Source organism: Anastrepha obliqua, chromosome 5 (assembly GCF_027943255.1).
Source record: "Anastrepha obliqua isolate idAnaObli1 chromosome 5, idAnaObli1_1.0, whole genome shotgun sequence".
Taxonomy (NCBI): Eukaryota; Metazoa; Arthropoda; class Insecta; order Diptera; family Tephritidae; genus Anastrepha; species Anastrepha obliqua.
Window position 1 is genome coordinate 55,234,445 of NC_072896.1, and position 16,536 is coordinate 55,250,980.

Below are 16,536 nucleotides of genomic sequence, written 5' to 3' on the forward strand. Positions count from 1 at the left end.
ACATAACATAACATAACATAACATAACATAACATAACATAACATAACATAACATAACATAACATAACATAACATAACATAACATAACATAACATAACATAACATAACATAACATAACATAACATAACATAACATAACATAACATAACATAACATAACATAACATAACATAACATAACATAACATAACATAACATAACATAACATAACATAACATAACATAACATAACATAACATAACATAACATAACATAACATAACATAACATAACATAACATAACATAACATAACATAACATAACATAACATAACATAACATAACATAACATAACATAACATAACATAACACAACATAACATAACATAACATAACATAACATAACATAACACAACATAACATAACATATCATAACATAACATAACATGCTGTTCAAGCAAGGTAACGACGCATGAAAAGATAACGACGCGTTTTTTGGTGCGTGCAGCCGGCTACATAGAATTATAAGACGTTATCACGTCAAAAAATAATAATAACATTAAAACAACAGGTATTATTAACAAAATTGGTTTTATTTTAAATTCTTCAAGTAAATCAAATGAATAATAATCAATAAGAAGGCATATGCAAATACAAATACGTGAATTTATATATGTACATATGCGCATATGCATACATATATAAGTAGGAGAGAGCAAGATGTCAAACGTTGCCGTTCGTTTGCTTTGTTTGCTTTGTCGTTCGTTCCGCGCTTTCGCTTGCAGTTCATTCAAGGTAACGGCAATGAGCAAGGTAACGACAAATGAGCAAGGTAACGACAAATGAGCAAGGTAACACTAATGAGCAAGGTAACGACACATTTTTTCGTGCGTGCAGCCTGTTAAATCGAATTATAAGACGTTATCACGTCAAAAGTATTTGCGCTGAAACTGCCAGAAAAGATCTACTATACGTCAAGCTGGATACCATGGTAGAGTCGCCCGAAGAAAACGTTTCATTTCTCTTGTGAACAGACGTAAACGTATTCAGTTTGCTAATGAGTACATAATTAAACCTCCCGAGTTCTGGAAAAAAGTAATATTTTCTGACGAAAGTAAATTCTGTATATTCGGAATAAAAGGCCGTCAAATTGTTTGGCGAAAACCTGGAACTGCTCTTGAAAAGCAAAATCTTGTTGGCACGGTGAAGCACGAAGGTGGCGGGGTTATGGTTTGGGGCTGCATGGCGGCAAATGGGGTGGGTCAGTTAGAATTTATTGATTCGACGATGGATAAATGGGGATACGTGAACATACTAAAACGGAATTTAAAGCAAAGTGCAGAAAATCTCGGCTTATCAAGGACATTTTGGTTTCAACAAATTAACGACCCGAAGCACACAGCCGAGATCGTTAAGCTTTGGCTCTTGTACAACGCCCCAAAACAGCTTAAAACACCGCCACAGTCTCCAGATCTTAACCCCATCGAGTATCTATGGAATCTATTGGAAAAAAGAATTTGTCCGCAAGCGACTACTAGTAAAGAGGTTTTGCGCGGAGTGTCATGCAGGCAGAATGGAGGATGATAACAGCAGAGAAAACAGAGAAACTAGTAAGGTCAATGCCAAATAGGCTGAGTGAAGTCCTGAAGCAACGTGGATATCCAACTAAATATAAGATTTAATTTTTGCATATAGCATATCATGTTTTTTTATTAGACTTTAAGACTGAACGCAGACTTTATGGTCGCTTTATTTACTTGTTACAGCCATTATTCACCGTTATCTAAAAACTTATGTGAGGAATCTTCAAATTTATTTTTGTTTTTGAAACTTAAACATATAAATATATACAAATTTATAAAAATTATAAAATCAGGTTGTGTGTTTCGTTCACTAAAAAGTTATTGTAGGGTGAACGCAGACTTTGTGGGGCATGTGTATATGTATGCATATGTCTCAAAAAATCAATTATAATTATTTGAAAATTTCAGAATTTACGAAATCATTGCTTATTTTCACCATGTACCTATTGAATTCTTTCATAAATTTTGGTTGGCAATATCATCGCGCTCTCACCGCTCTCCCAATTGGAAAACAAGTCTCAACAAATACACACAACGAAATTGACGTTTGCTTTGTGCAGTCTGCCATCTTTGATTTTTTACAGTCTGTGGACGGACGTGTCGATTTTTTAAGTGTACAAAATTTGATAAGCATAGATTTTTCAGCAAATGAATACCAAAATTTTAAAAGTGTAGTACACTCGATGAAACATTAACTTATGAAAAATTGTATGTTATTTTTTGCAGTGCGGGAGCTGTTTACATTTGTTTGCGTGTTCACGCATTTTTAACAGAATTGAACTCGCTTTGCAGGGAACAAAATAATTTGATGTAATAAAAGGGCTCTGCAATTGCAATTTGTCAAATAATCAGAATATGCGTGGATTTGCATTTGTGCGAGTAATTAATTCAAAGTATATTTGTTAAGCGTGAAATTCTGGCGTCTGGTGGGACACCTTTTTTGGAAAGCAGTTGCCCTAGTGAACGTAGTCAGTATGAGTAAGTGCAAATCTTGCCAATACAATTTAATGAGTGTGCATTAGTATTTTCATAAAAAAAGGTTTGAATTTTATGTTTACCCTTAGCGGCTTTAATTTCTTCCAGCTATATTTACACGAACCAACTACTTTTTTTATGTTGTATTCATTTATCGCATTTGTTTTTTTTTTATCTCGTAGCAGAGTTGCCAACATCTGATACACTCAAACTCGTTTTGTTTACAATTTTGTTTACATTAAATTAATTTGTATTTGCAGGTGCTGCGGGCACAAAAATCACCTCATTTACCAATATGATAGATCCCGAAACACCTACTGCACAACCACCTGCCACAACAACCAAGTCGGCGATGTTGGTGCAACTGACCACCGACGGTGTACCCAAGCTGCACTGCCCCGTTTGTGATAAAGCACTAGTATCGCTAAGCGGATACGTGAAACATGTAAAAAAGCATGAGCCCCCTGGTGGATTTCTTTGTCGCTATTGTGATGCACGGTTCTGCTCCGAGGACGAATTGAAAAAGCACCGCGATAAGGTGCATACAACAATTATGTGCCGGCTCTGTGCAGGAGTAACATTCACCAACGAAAGTGACTATCGCGAGCACATACGCACTGTACACAATGGCGTCGATAGGCAAATGTTGAAGTGCGATAAATGTGGAGCCGAGTATAAGACCATCTATCCATTCAAGCGTCATATGGAGACGGAATGTGGCACCATCAAGCCGTACAAATGTGATCAGTGTTCAATGAGTTTTGTGACCAAATACAATTTGAAACAGCACAAGGAGTTGCATACTGGAGAACGAAAATTCTGCTGCAGCTATTGTGGAAAAAACTTCCTGCAGAAAGGGCGGCTAGTTGAACATGAACGTTCGCACACGGGCGAGAAACCACACAAATGTGATGTAAATACAAAAATATTTAATATTAAAAAAGTATTTACTCACGACAGAATTACTTTTAGGTTTGCGGCAAGTGTTTTGCACATCGCGAAAGTATTGTTACTCATTCCTCGATTCACACGGGCGTCCGCCTAGTGGAATGTAAATGTTGCCTTACGCGTTTCTCGTGTCATTCCAACCTGATCAAGCATAGACGGACACGTCCGGACACATGTGGACTACCCGAGTTCGATCCTCCTAAGCAAAGAGTGCGTACGCATCGTCTGAGAAGTAAGTGTAGGGAGAGTAGTATAATAAATAAAGCCACATATACTTGCATTATTCAATTGCTTATTTCACACTTATTTCCAGTACCGCCAACTCTCAATCCAACCTCGGAGATAAAGGTTAGCAATTCCAATCGCATAATCAAACCAGACCACAAAGAGCAAGTGCGCAAAGCGCCAATAAAGATTTTAGGTGGTGAGCCAAGACAAACGAAGTTAACCGCACGCAAAAGCACTGCTGGCAGACCAGGTCAAAAGCCAGAGGTCAGTGCAAGCAATCGCAAACGAATGCTTTCTACTACAGACACTGAGGAGGACTACGAGCTAGGCAAGGACATTTGGTATGCTGGTGGGTGTGCGGAAAGTTACGAAAAACTTGCTGAATGTGAAAGAGGGAAAGAAAAGGCAATAGATATAAAAGTTACCATAGAGCCTAGCGAAATCACTACTATTCCGCAGGCAATAAGTTTAAGAAATGGGTTAGATATTACAAAGTTAGATGAGGAATCCTCGGACGAGGATTATCCAGATTTTGATCCAGCTGAGAGTGATAGCGAAGATGAGCATAAAGATGTACCGCTATCTGTTATGAAAATGGCAAACATAAAAGAAGAAGAAGAATGCACGCATAATGAGAACGAAACAGAGACGCTCGCATTTGATGATGATGAGCTTGAATTTATCGCTTCTCGCGAGTTTGTTGATGCTGAGCTTGGCGTGAAATCAGAGGATGCAGGAAATATTTTTAATGAAAAAGATAAACTGCTCGACTGTTTGTTGAACGATAATGTCAATAGAAATGTCGCGCGTCGCATCATGAAAGCGGAGCATCAAGGGCTGCACGAGACCGAACTGATATTGATTAAAGATGAAAACAGAGTAAATTATGTAGAGGAGGAAGATATACTAGATGTGCATCATGTGAGTATTTTTATTAGCAAATATATCGATCTTAAATCAAAACCTATTAAATGTTACAGCGTTCAACCTCCCCCTTTGCTGCGTGTAAAATAATGCTCCGAGACGTTTGCCAACGCTATCCCTCTCTGAAGGATGAATCAAGTGTAAAAGTATCGCGGAATGCACTCTCTTTTCCGCGTCCCATAAAAAGTCAACAGCCGCATACACGTAAAGAAATTTCTAATAACGCTGACACCCAGGAATATTTAATGGAATCACGAAAAGTGCACAAACGCATTAAAAAACTTCAACCTTCTGCTATTGATGATGCGGTAAAGAAAGCTAAACGTGGAAGGAAACCACACAAGCTTGTTGAAAGTAATAAAACATCAATTTCTCCCGTTGAAAATGGAGAAAACGTTTATATTGAAGGTAATGTTGACGAAAATACGCTGCCAACAGACGAGCCCAACTTAAGCAAGGAACCCCACGAAGAAGGAAATAAGCCAGGTCGCATGGCTAAATTGTCACAGAAGGAATTGAAAGCGCGCTTGAAGTTACTGAAACGCGCAGAAAAGCCGTGGCAATGTCCGTATTGCATAAAAGTATATCACATACGCAAACCGTTTGAAAAACATTTGCGTGACGATCATCAAAGGCCTGAGGACGAGATTAAGGAAACCTTCAAATCAGAAGAGGGCGTCATTGATGATGGTGAAGTCTTCAAGTGCCACATCTGCTCAAAAATTTATTTGATGGAAAAGCGTTTAACCGATCATATTAAACTGCATGGTATGAATTGAATTTGTTTTTTGAAAATAGCCCGAACAGACTAAATAATTTTGTTCGTTTTTACACAGGTCCCGATGGTAGCTTGATTTTCAAATGCCCCTGCTATTGTTCCATATTTTTCGCTACAAAAGAAGAAGCCACTGCTCATGCGCGCAAAGAGCATCGAGACTTGATATATTGCACGATTTGTGAAAAATACATGACTGGTCATGATTCACTCAAAAATCACATGAAAAAGCATGAACAGGAGAAAGACAGTAAATCGGCGGCGAAACGAAATTTCGTTTGTGACAAATGTGGTAAGAAGTTCTCAGGTCGCACCTCTCTGACCGATCACGTGCGCTCTGATTGCGGACGCCAGCCACTTTATCAGTGCAACATATGTGGCAAGCATTTAACCACAGCGGGTATATTAAAAACCCATCTGCTGCTACATAAAGATGATACACCCTATCAGTGCGACAAATGCGGCAAAACATTCAAAGTGAAAGCCCAATACAAGACGCATATAAAAACGCGACACACCGATTTCAAGCCATTCCAGTGCCATGTAAGTACTCTAAAGAAATGTTTTTAAGTTTTTCCAACATATAACTTTTTCACTTCACCTTTTAGCTTTGTCCCCGAGCATATCCTTACCGCGAGTCTCTTCTCACGCATATGACTGTGCACACGGGCATCAAACGTTTCCTATGCAATGGCTGTGGCAAGCGTTTCACCTGTGTTTCTAACTTGCAAGCGCATCGTAAAGTGCATTCGGAAACATGTGGCCAACTGCCACTCAACGCAAAAGCGACGCAGTATATGGGCGTACAAAAGGGTAACCTTTTGTTAGGCGCAAAACCAGAAGCCGGTGTTGATTATAAGGAAACCAACACGCTCATAGCCAAGGAAGTGATTGATCGTGATCGGCCGATGGCCCAGGAAATTAACTACCCCTCAGAACCGTCAGCGCCTCTAGCCACTGTGCCACTCAACTACACACGAACACCGACGCCACATTTACTACTTCCCCAAGTAGTAAACCAGTTCATAGATGGTGGTGTTGTAGTGCCGTCTACGACTGCAGCGTATCCTTGATTGAGCAAATGAGTGCATTAACTAGATTTACTTGTGAGGTTAAGTTAATATTTAGTTGCCTAAGTTACAACCACTATTTTATGTTAATTAAGGGGCAGTTAAATTTTTTGCTGTTAAACTTAAATTTGGATTCATTTTGATGTGTATTTCTTAAGTTTTACAGGGTGCGCTTTTAGTTTTGTACATTAGGCTTACGATTAAAAAATTAAGATTTGCAAACAATTATCTATAGAAATACATTTTTATATACAATAATATGCAAATAAAGACACAAAATTATTTAAAAATATATATATATTTAAAATTTGGTTTTAAATCAATTATTTATTTATTTATTGTAAGAGTGATAGTTTCCAGTAAATAACTTCGGCTTGTTGCATATACGGGGAATGCAGCTGAAGTACAGTCCTTGGCGGGATTTAAATCGGGGTCGTTCCGGTTACGTAGAACCGACTGTCGTGACCTTCGGCTTAAGATTTTTACCTATAAGGATGTTTTAAAGGTAATTTACATTACATGTCGGATGAAAGTAGCAATAATTATATATATTTAGTTCAGCTAAGATTTGAAAATTTCGGAAAGCGTTAATATTATCCGAGTTGGCTAATTTCAGATGGCCAGTGGGTTGGCTGTTTCAAATTAGTCCGGTCTGATCATTCTTCCGCATTCAATCAGTCAGCCGCATTCAAAAAATTTTGTAGCTAATTGAGGATTTTGTTATTAATTGAGGATTTTTTCTCACCGATATATATTTTTTTATGAGAAACCGACATTTTGTCAAAAAAATTTATTTTGCTTAATCCTTCGATTTATTGCTAGATTTAGAATTACTTTAAAGAAGTCTGTTTGATTTTTTAATTTCAGAGGATCCAGCTCAGAGATATAGTGGTCACCGCAAAAAGTCTTTTATGAGAGGAGCTCCCGGAGATCAGTTGTAGCTTCTTTACAAATAAATATTTTTACTGATACTAAGGCGGCCGCCGTAGCCGAATGGGTTGGTGCATGACTACCATTCGGAATTCACAGAGAGGACGTCAGTTCGAATCTCGGTGAAAACACCAAAATTAAGAATAGCGTCGCAGGCAATGGCAAATCTCCGAGTGTATTTCTGCCATGAAAAAGCTCCTCATAAAAATATCTGCCGTTCGGAATCGGCTTAAAACTGTAGATCCCACCATTTGTGGAACAACATCAAGACGCACACCACAGAAGGAGGAGGTCGGTCAAACACCCAAAAAGGGTGTACGCGCCAATTATATATATTATATGTCTTAAAATACAGTTAAAAGGTAACATAATATGTGTACAAGTTCTTAGATCAATAAATTTCTCAAAAAAATTGTGGAAAATGTGCTTGTGTTCGGTCTTCTAACAGTATATAACCCCTTAAATGAAAATGAGCGCTAGAACCTAAATTCCAACAAGATTAGAGATTCCACAAGAACCGATTCTACAAATGCTAACGTTTCCAATAATTAAGTTTTCATTATTACTTTCAAATATTCATAAAACGCAATTACAAAATGTTAATATTATCGCTTACCACTAAATTTTAAAATTAGGTACTTAATAACTATTTGTTATAAATGCAGCATTCAGTTCAAGCGAAAATATGGTTTTTGAAATTTCCCGATGGGCATACGGCCACGTTGTCGTAAGTGACGCACAGCTTCGCGTAGGTATTTCGGTTGCAAAGCACCCGTCTCGCCAGCAGCTTCCATAACATCGAGAGCTGCATACGCCGAAAATAACAGAATCTATTGATATGATTTAAAATTCAAACATTTTCATTACTTACCTTCTTCCACAATTTCACCCACGAACACTTTGGCAATACCTGACATTGCAATCACCACATTTTGTGATACCGAGCATCCGGTTATTGTTTGCATAAGACGTTTCACAGCCGCTTTGGGGAAAGCTGCACGCCGATACATCTCGTAGCGATCGAGCTGCTCTTCAGTAAAGTTGGACACAAGCACTCTGAAATTAAAATAATCATGATGTATGCATGCTTGATATGGCAATATATTGTTTATGATTCGTACTGCATTTTCTCCCGCTCCTCTTCCTCCATTTCTTTTTTTGTTTTCTGTTTCTTGGATCTTGTATCATCGTTTAAATCTGCACCCTCCATTTTGGCATCCTTCATGTCCAGCCTGGATATTTTAGTAACACCCTCATCGCCAGAATGATCACTATTATCATTATTGTCTCCATCACCAGCGCGATTGTCTGTCTCACTACTGTTTATGGCTTTGTCGAATAACTTTAAATCAACTTCATCGTGCTCGGTGTTTTTCAGTGCATTTGAAGTTGTTGTTGGTGTGGTTGACACTGGAGTTGTTGGAAGCAAAATTTCGTCCATTGCAGTTAATTTATTTGTCTTTACCGGAATGAAATTTTTCAGCAAGAGCCTTTAATGTTGTGTGATTTCGTGTTAATTTAAACTTCCTTGTGATTGCAGTACTATATTGGAGTATGTGATAGACGTCTAAAACTCTTGTTTTTTTACAGGAAAATGCTTAAACTAATATATTTCTTGGCAAAAGATTAATCTATTTCCATCTAACAGCTGAGTTAAATATTATAGTTGTTTAGTTGCTCTTTATTTTAAATTAAACACTCAGCTGTTTTTTTGTCTTCCATTTCACACTGGTTAAATATGTTTAATACAGGGTTGTATTTTTCCATTAAGAATGAGGAGTACAAAATTACAGAGAGTCCATATTATGATCGTCTAAAAGTATGTTCACATATGTAGTGATTAGCACTAAATCTACAAAATTACTCTAACTTAAGCAGATTTGCACCAAAATTGAGGTTTTCCTTCATAGAAATTAAATTGGTTGTTGTTGTTGTTGTAGCAGCATAAACATTCCCCATACTTACATATGGGGAATGCTGCTGGGGTGACAGTCCTTGCCCGGATATAAATCCGGGTCGTTTCGGTAACGTAGAACCGACTGTCGTGGAAACGTGGAAATTAAATTCGTCGAATATTTTAGTGTTTTGGTTTGTTTAATCATTATTAAAGATATGAAAAGAAGGTAAAGTGAAGTGAATTTTGCTGCTAGCAATAAGCAGAAGCACACCACAAATAGGAGGAGAATCTCGGCCAAACACCTAACAGAAGTATATGCGCCAATTATTTATTTTCCATTTACTTTAATAGGCAGTTGGAGGAAAACCACAGGTAGCAAAAAATGATGGCAGCAATACGCATACGAAATTCGATATTGAATTTAATACGACGCAAAACTGACCTAAAATTACGTTCACTTATACTAATTAGCAATAAATCCACAAAATTAATTTACTCATTCACATATAACAGATTACCTGCAAAATTGACAATCAGCTGTCAGTACTGCTTTCAAAGATTTTTCTTCCTACAATAAGCTTTGGTGGAATATTTAGAATTTGAGGTTTGCTTAATTATTATTAACGATATGAAGAAAATATTATAGGTATTCAGGTTAATGGGATATATATAAATAACATTCGCTACGTAGACGATACAACGTTACTAACAAACAATTTCTAGGAACTCCAAACTATTGTAAACAAAGTGGAAAAACACAGCAAAGACTTCTGGCTAAATATAAATATTGATAAAACCAAATTTATTATTGTAAATAAAAGTAGCAGGGACTATTCCTATGCGAGACTAACCATAGGGGCAAAACAATAGAGAGAGTAAAAAGTTTCAGGTATCTGGGAGTATGATTGAATGACCAATGATCATGACATGAGAGGCAGAATAGAAATGGCTAGAGCGGCCTTCATTAAGATCAAAAAGATACTGATACGCCGGGGCATACTAATCGGGTTAAAGACAAAATTTTTTAAATGCTATGTATGTATGGTCAAAACTCTTATAAGGATGCGAGTCGTGGACATTGAAAACCATAAGCATACACCGACTAGAGTCTTTCGAAATGTGGTGCTATAGAAAAATGTTGAGAATAAGCTGGAATCAAAAAATATCAAACGACATAGTACTAAATAAAATGCAAACCTCTAGGAACATGCTAACGGACATAAAAAAAGATAACGCAGGGTTTATGTAGAAAAGGATGGTTATAAACTAGGATTATTTTATAATCTCAGGTTTCGGGAGGGAAATTTTGTATAGGTAATCGCGCTTTTTGATTAAGGATTGGGTGTTAAGCACGCAAAAGTAGGTAAATTACTTTTATGTGACGGTATTATAAGCGACTACGGACAAACCCCTTTTTTCTGTAATATGAATGCATAGTTAATTATATCTAACAATAAGATTACTGGAATTGTGTCTACAAATCTCTTTTCTTTACCGGAGTTCTTTTTGTTTAGTTTTTATTTTGACGTTTCTCGTTACATTCGCAATGATAATTAGCAATAAGACAGAAAACAGGATTGTATTAAAAAATAAATTGAGATTATTTAATAATCTCGGATTTCGGGAGAAAAATATAGTATGAGTAATCTAGCTTTTTAATTACGGACTGAGAGTTAAGCTCGAAAAAAGACATAATCCAGTTATATGTGAACCTATTATAATGGAAGTAAACTAATTACTTAATGTATTATTAAAGTTAAAATTTTTCATTCTTATTTATGTTAAATATAAATTATTTTTATAACTAACCTAAAAGCGAAGTGTAATTCACATCAATTAAGTGACAGTACAAACAAATTGTCAGCTCATTTATTTCCAGCATTTTCTTCTCGCTGTGTTGTATTGTCGCTTTGACAACTGCCTCGTGTTTCTGTCTTCCTTTTTCTGAAATAGTCATCGTGCACGGGATAATTTACGAGATTTTGTGTGAAATCCGTTTAAATAATATAAATTATCATTTAATTAATACGATTTTTCAAAAAAATGTCGGTGGAAGTAACAAAAGTTGAGGCGGTAGAGAATGCGGAGGAGGGCGTTGAAAATGCAGCAATCGAGCAGCCAGCAAGTCTCAATAATGGCGAAGAGGTCAAAAAACAAAAGAAGCCCAAGCCAAATAATAAAAAGTTACGACAAGGTAAGGCAATCGAAACAAAGTGCATTGACATTTACAAACTAGAGCACTTAAAATTAATGCAATTAACACTCTCGTAACCCATAGCTGAAGCCGCAGCGAAGAAGGCAACCGAAGGAGCTGATGACACCGAGACAGTAAATGTTATTACTAACGGTGAATCTAACAGCGCTGATGTTACAGCTGCTAACAATGCTGATGGTGACAAAAAATCCGCTTCTAAGAAAAAGAACAAAAACAAAAATAAAGGTGGTAATAAGAAAGGTCAGACGGATCCACCCAGCATACCTATTGCTGAGCTCTTTCCCGATGGACAATTTCCGGAGGGTGAAATTTTACAACACCCAACACCCAAAGATCTTCCCGATGATCGCACTGCCAAAGACCGCTTTACATCGGAAGAGAAACGCGCTTTGGATCGTATGCATATGGATATATATCAGGAATTGCGTCAGGCTGCTGAAGCACACAGGCAAACTAGGCAGTACATGCAGAATTATATAAAACCCGGCATGACCATGATACAGATTTGCGAGGAATTGGAAAACACAGCACGTCGTTTGATTGGGGAGAATGGTCTTGATGCCGGTTTGGCTTTTCCTACAGGCTGTTCCTTGAATCACTGTGCCGCACATTATACACCAAATGCTGGAGATACGACTGTGTTGCAGTACGATGATGTTTGTAAAATTGATTTTGGCACACACATCAAAGGGCGCATCATCGATTGCGCCTTCACATTGACTTTTAACAATAAGTACGATAAGCTTGTGCAAGCGGTCAAAGATGCCACCAATACAGGTATTAAAGAGGCTGGTATTGATGTGCGTCTATGCGATGTGGGCGCCGCCATACAGGAAGTTATGGAATCGTATGAATTGGAATTAGATGGTAAAACATACCCAATAAAGTCGATACGGAATTTGAATGGACATTCCATAAGTCCATATCGTAAGTAACAAGAAACTAAATTGCATATTTCTTCGACACTAAATATTATTGCTAATAAATAAATACAAATCAATAGGAATCCATGCGGGCAAGACTGTGCCTATTGTGAAAGGTGGGGAATCAACACGTATGGAGGAGAATGAGTTTTATGCCATTGAGACTTTTGGTTCTACCGGTCGTGGTCTCGTGCATGACGACATGGACTGTTCGCATTATATGAAGAATTTCGATGCACCATTTGTGCCATTGCGTTTGCAATCGTCCAAACAGCTGCTCGGCACTATTAACAAGCATTTCGGTACTTTGGCGTTCTGTAAACGTTGGTTGGATCGCGCAGGCGCCACCAAATATCAAATGGCTCTGAAGGATCTTTGTGACAAGGGTGTTGTTGAAGCTTACCCGCCACTATGCGACATCAAAGGCTGTTACACAGCCCAATTCGAGCATACAATTATGTTGCGCCCCACTTGCAAAGAGGTTGTATCCCGAGGCGATGATTATTAGTACGGGCGAACAAGAAGATGACAAAAGAAGTTATGCATCAACAAAGTCGAAAGTCCGATTATACATATACGCAAATGCTATATCATTAAGTGGCAGAGCTTAATTTGTTTTCATAATTTAATTGGATCTAGTTGCAAACGAAATATTACTACTCTTCGAAACATAACAATAATTTTCAGGCGAATCTATACTGTTATACTCACGGCGAGTCCATACAAGGTGATGCAAGTAGGATAAAAATTAAATTTATATGAATTTGGCTTTTGCAATTTGCAAAAATTCAAACAGAATGTAAACAAACAAATAAAACAACAATAATAAACCAGATCGCTTTGACATGGATTCGCCTAGAAAAAATTCAAATAATTTCCTTAATCGTAAATGACGCTTGAAGTGCAGTAAGTGCGAATTGGCGTATTAAATTAATGGCTATTAAGAAATGCCTAGATAACAAAATTGTTTAAATTTATTATAAGAAAAATTCATTAAGTATACATGTGTGTATCAATACATTAATTGCATGAAATAATTGGTAATTTCGATTTAAAAAAGGTTTATATCTGCTTCTTAGGATTCGGTTTTATAATAATAAAATACTGAATTTAATGTAAAAGTAAAATAAAAGTATGTTTATCAAGAGACAAAATGAAAAGTTGGCATGTAGAATGGGTTCTTATCTACTATCAAAACGGCGCTTTATTGCCATTTCAACCATCACCTATGAGTTCTTAATTTCAAATTTGCGCTTCTCGAATTTAGAAATTATAGCAAAAGCCGTAGATAAGTTTTCGGTATTGATATAACGATTATTCACGGGCAATGCACTACTGAGCGAAATAGCTATATCGCATAATTTTTCTTCTAAAATAGCTGCATAATATTGGCCTCTATTATGAGTTACATTCGATCTTCGATATTCGCTGGTTGTCGAAGATCGAAAATCGAATGTCAATTTGGTATTATGAGCGGTGCAACCCTATCGAAATTTTCGTTGTTTACCGAATTTAGAGTCGAATGCAATTTTGCTTTCGATCGTGTAGTGTATTGTGGGAAAACTTGTTAAAGTGTAAGTTGTTTGCGATTATTTATGGTTTTATAGTAACCAAATAATAAATATATACTAATTTTGTTAATTTTATGCAGGTGGAAAGTCGTCAGTACCAAACAATAATTAGAAAGGCGAATCCACAATTCGCAGAAGGGATTTGCACCAAAGTTCAAGCAGCAAAAAAATGGGAGGAATTTACAACAGAGCTGGATTAAGGTTAATAATGGTTTTGTTTTTGTGATGTTTATAGAAATAAATTTTTATTTTCCCTTGGTAGGTATGGGCTGAAATACGTAGAGGAACTGAAATACATATTTTTTTCGAATGTCGAATAATTGAATAAAGAAAATTGATAACAAAAATAAAACAGAAACTGTGGCGTAAAGGTTTCTATTTAATACTTTTTAGATTTTTCTATAATATTCTCAAAATTTCATTTCTTATGTTTTCTACTTCTCCGTTATTTGACTCCACTTCAATATCTTCGGCATCATCGTACACAGTGGGTTGAGCAAGTCCTAGCATACCTTCATTACCAATACTCAATTGGTACGATCCGTGAGCACTAAATCGCAGAACTGTGGCTAGCTTTAACATATTTGGAACGGATTTGGCTCGGGTGCACTGCTGCAACTGGTTTTTTGTACTGGATAGTAGGTTCATAAACGCCTCTTTAGATAAAACTGTAAAGAAATTTCTGTAATATTAAGTACGTCAACACATTTTGAAAATACTAAACTTACTCAGTGGAAGCCATTTCAAGGGGGTTGGATGCGTCCCTCAACTGTTTTCTACTTCTAGCTAGTTCCACTAATCTTTCATCGAGCGATGAATCGTCGAACCACAACTTCGTTGTACTCATTTTCACAAAAAATACTTTTTTTAACTTTTAAAATTGTTGTTAGCAAAGAATTTCAACACAATCGGTTTTTCTTTTATTTTGATTTGCTGTATCAGCTGAGAAAAATTATCTATTGTAAATGCGTCGAGCGATCGAAATTCACAATAGTCCTATTCTTCAACGAATGAGCACCATAATACCAAGTGAAAATTCGTTCGATCAGCACTTTCGACTACTGTCGAAGATCGAATGTTGCTCATAATAAGGGCCATTTTCTGAATTGCCTTATAATGCATAAGAATGTGTGCACGAACTAGCTTTAGTTTTAAATTATGTTGTCTTTTGCTTCAAGTCCCGTTACGTTTGAGTTCGCTCAAAATTTGACTTTCTTGAAGCAAATAGTACCTAGATCTCGTCATGAAGCAAATAATTTGTTATTACAAATGATCAATTTTTGGTGTTCATGTTTCCAAGCTCCTCCTCCTATTTGTGGTGCGCGTCTTGATATTGAAAGTAATATATGTAAGATAAAATTTATTAAGTTCATTTGATTCTAACTATTATGATTATGGATTTAATATTACTAAACAGGCATCGACCAATGATATGGAGGTATGTACTTCTGGATCACAGCCTCTAGTCACCGTTGCTGCAGTTTGCGCAATACAAATCTAAATCATTGAAGGTATTTTGTGTTTTATGCTTGTACTTCTTGTTTATTCACTAATTTGTATATACATAAATGTATGTACATATGTATATACAAATATACGAGTGCATGCATTAATGGAAGCAAAGAAAATATGATGAAAGCTGTGATTGCCACAACAATAGAATTGCTAAGCTCGTTGTTTTGCATTTTATTTTCTTAATTTGTCTTTTTGTTTTTTTTTTTTTTATTTAATTTAATACGAGTTAGCTCAACTGGAAATAATTTTAATTTTAATGATTTTTCCCGCCAAAAATTGTATCAGCTGTTCCTAAAACTGGCAAGTGTTACTACTTTGAGAGTGAATTCTCGGAAATTAAGTTACTGGATATCTTTTCATAAATAGGCCTAGTTATGAGCGACAAGTGCTTTCGTTAAGATTTTATTTCTCGTTGTGGCAATTGCGTTAAGGTGAGTTGAGTACTTTCCATCAGCAAATAAATAATTTCCATGCGGGAAAAATAACTTTTTAGACCACTATGCCAAGAGCAACGTGCTAGTATTCCAGCTTGGAGTGAATCGCGAGTCTCAGATGTTGATGGGTAATCGAACCGTCACATATACAGGGTCCGGCACTCGAAGTGTAACTAATTAAAAAGGTCATACATTTATTTTGGAAAATTACTTTTATTCTATTCAAAGTAAAAAATATGTGAAAATAATACAAAATTAAAAATTTATTTATTTTTGCTCGATATGACCACCTTTTGCCTTGACTATGGCTTTGAAACGGTCCAGAAACGAATCGCAAGCTGCCTGAAATTGATTTACAGGTATTTTGGCCCACTCGCGGACAATGGCTCCTTTCAACGCCTCGAGACTGGTGAATCTTTTAGTTCGGAACTTGCACTCCAAAATGTATCAAAGATATTATTCCATCGGATTCGCGTCTGGTGAATTTGAAAGCTATTGTGTGGACATTATGAAGTTGAAACGTTGGTTTTGAGCCATTCTTGGTTCACTCGAGCTTTGTGAGAAGGTGCCGAGTCCT

General features: G+C 36.6%; 2 protein-coding genes and 1 long non-coding RNA gene across 3 annotated transcripts; 2 read left to right on the forward strand and 1 right to left on the reverse strand.

The window, feature by feature from the left end:
* Nucleotides 1–2,152: 2,152 nt before the first annotated feature.
* On the forward strand, nt 2,153–13,599 carry LOC129248767 (uncharacterized). Its single transcript, XM_054888383.1, has 10 exons — nt 2,153–2,532; nt 2,790–3,442; nt 3,502–3,709; nt 3,791–4,626; nt 4,686–5,397; nt 5,466–5,947; nt 6,013–6,471; nt 11,333–11,495; nt 11,580–12,443; nt 12,520–13,599. Exons 1-10 carry the CDS (start codon nt 2,529–2,531, stop codon nt 12,945–12,947), a joined length of 4,809 nt encoding a protein of 1,602 aa, XP_054744358.1. The 5' UTR covers nt 2,153–2,528; the 3' UTR covers nt 12,948–13,599.
* Nucleotides 7,953–9,117, reverse strand: LOC129248442 (transcription initiation factor TFIID subunit 11). The gene is made up of 3 exons (XM_054887990.1): nt 8,526–9,117; nt 8,276–8,460; nt 7,953–8,209 (listed from the first exon to the last, which is right to left on the reverse strand). The coding sequence occupies exons 1-3, from the start codon at nt 8,843–8,845 to the stop codon at nt 8,073–8,075; spliced, it is 642 nt and encodes a 213-aa protein (XP_054743965.1). The 5' UTR covers nt 8,846–9,117; the 3' UTR covers nt 7,953–8,072.
* A 1,648-nt stretch (nt 13,600–15,247) lies between the features above and the next one.
* LOC129249458 (uncharacterized) lies at nt 15,248–16,141 on the forward strand. Its single transcript, XR_008582656.1, has 4 exons — nt 15,248–15,358; nt 15,428–15,521; nt 15,811–15,956; nt 16,019–16,141. It is a non-coding gene; the product is annotated as an uncharacterized LOC129249458 (long non-coding RNA).
* Nucleotides 16,142–16,536: the final 395 nt, after the last annotated feature.

What these genes read in the sequence shown, in the direction of transcription:
- LOC129248767 (XM_054888383.1), top strand. An exon ending in AGAAACCACACAAATGTGAT is followed by an intron (nt 3,443 to 3,501) that starts GTAAATACAAAA and finishes AATTACTTTTAG; the next exon opens with GTTTGCGGCAAGTGTTTTGC. An exon ending in ATATACTAGATGTGCATCAT is followed by an intron (nt 4,627 to 4,685) that starts GTGAGTATTTTT and finishes TAAATGTTACAG; the next exon opens with CGTTCAACCTCCCCCTTTGC.
- LOC129248442 (XM_054887990.1), bottom strand. Translation starts at nt 8,845, where the DNA reads ATGGACGAAATTTTGCTTCCAACAACTCCAGTGTCAACCACACCAACA. An exon ending in GAGGAGCGGGAGAAAATGCA is followed by an intron (nt 8,461 to 8,525) that starts GTACGAATCATA and finishes TTTTAATTTCAG; the next exon opens with AGTGCTTGTGTCCAACTTTA. An exon ending in GGGTGAAATTGTGGAAGAAG is followed by an intron (nt 8,210 to 8,275) that starts GTAAGTAATGAA and finishes CGGCGTATGCAG; the next exon opens with CTCTCGATGTTATGGAAGCT.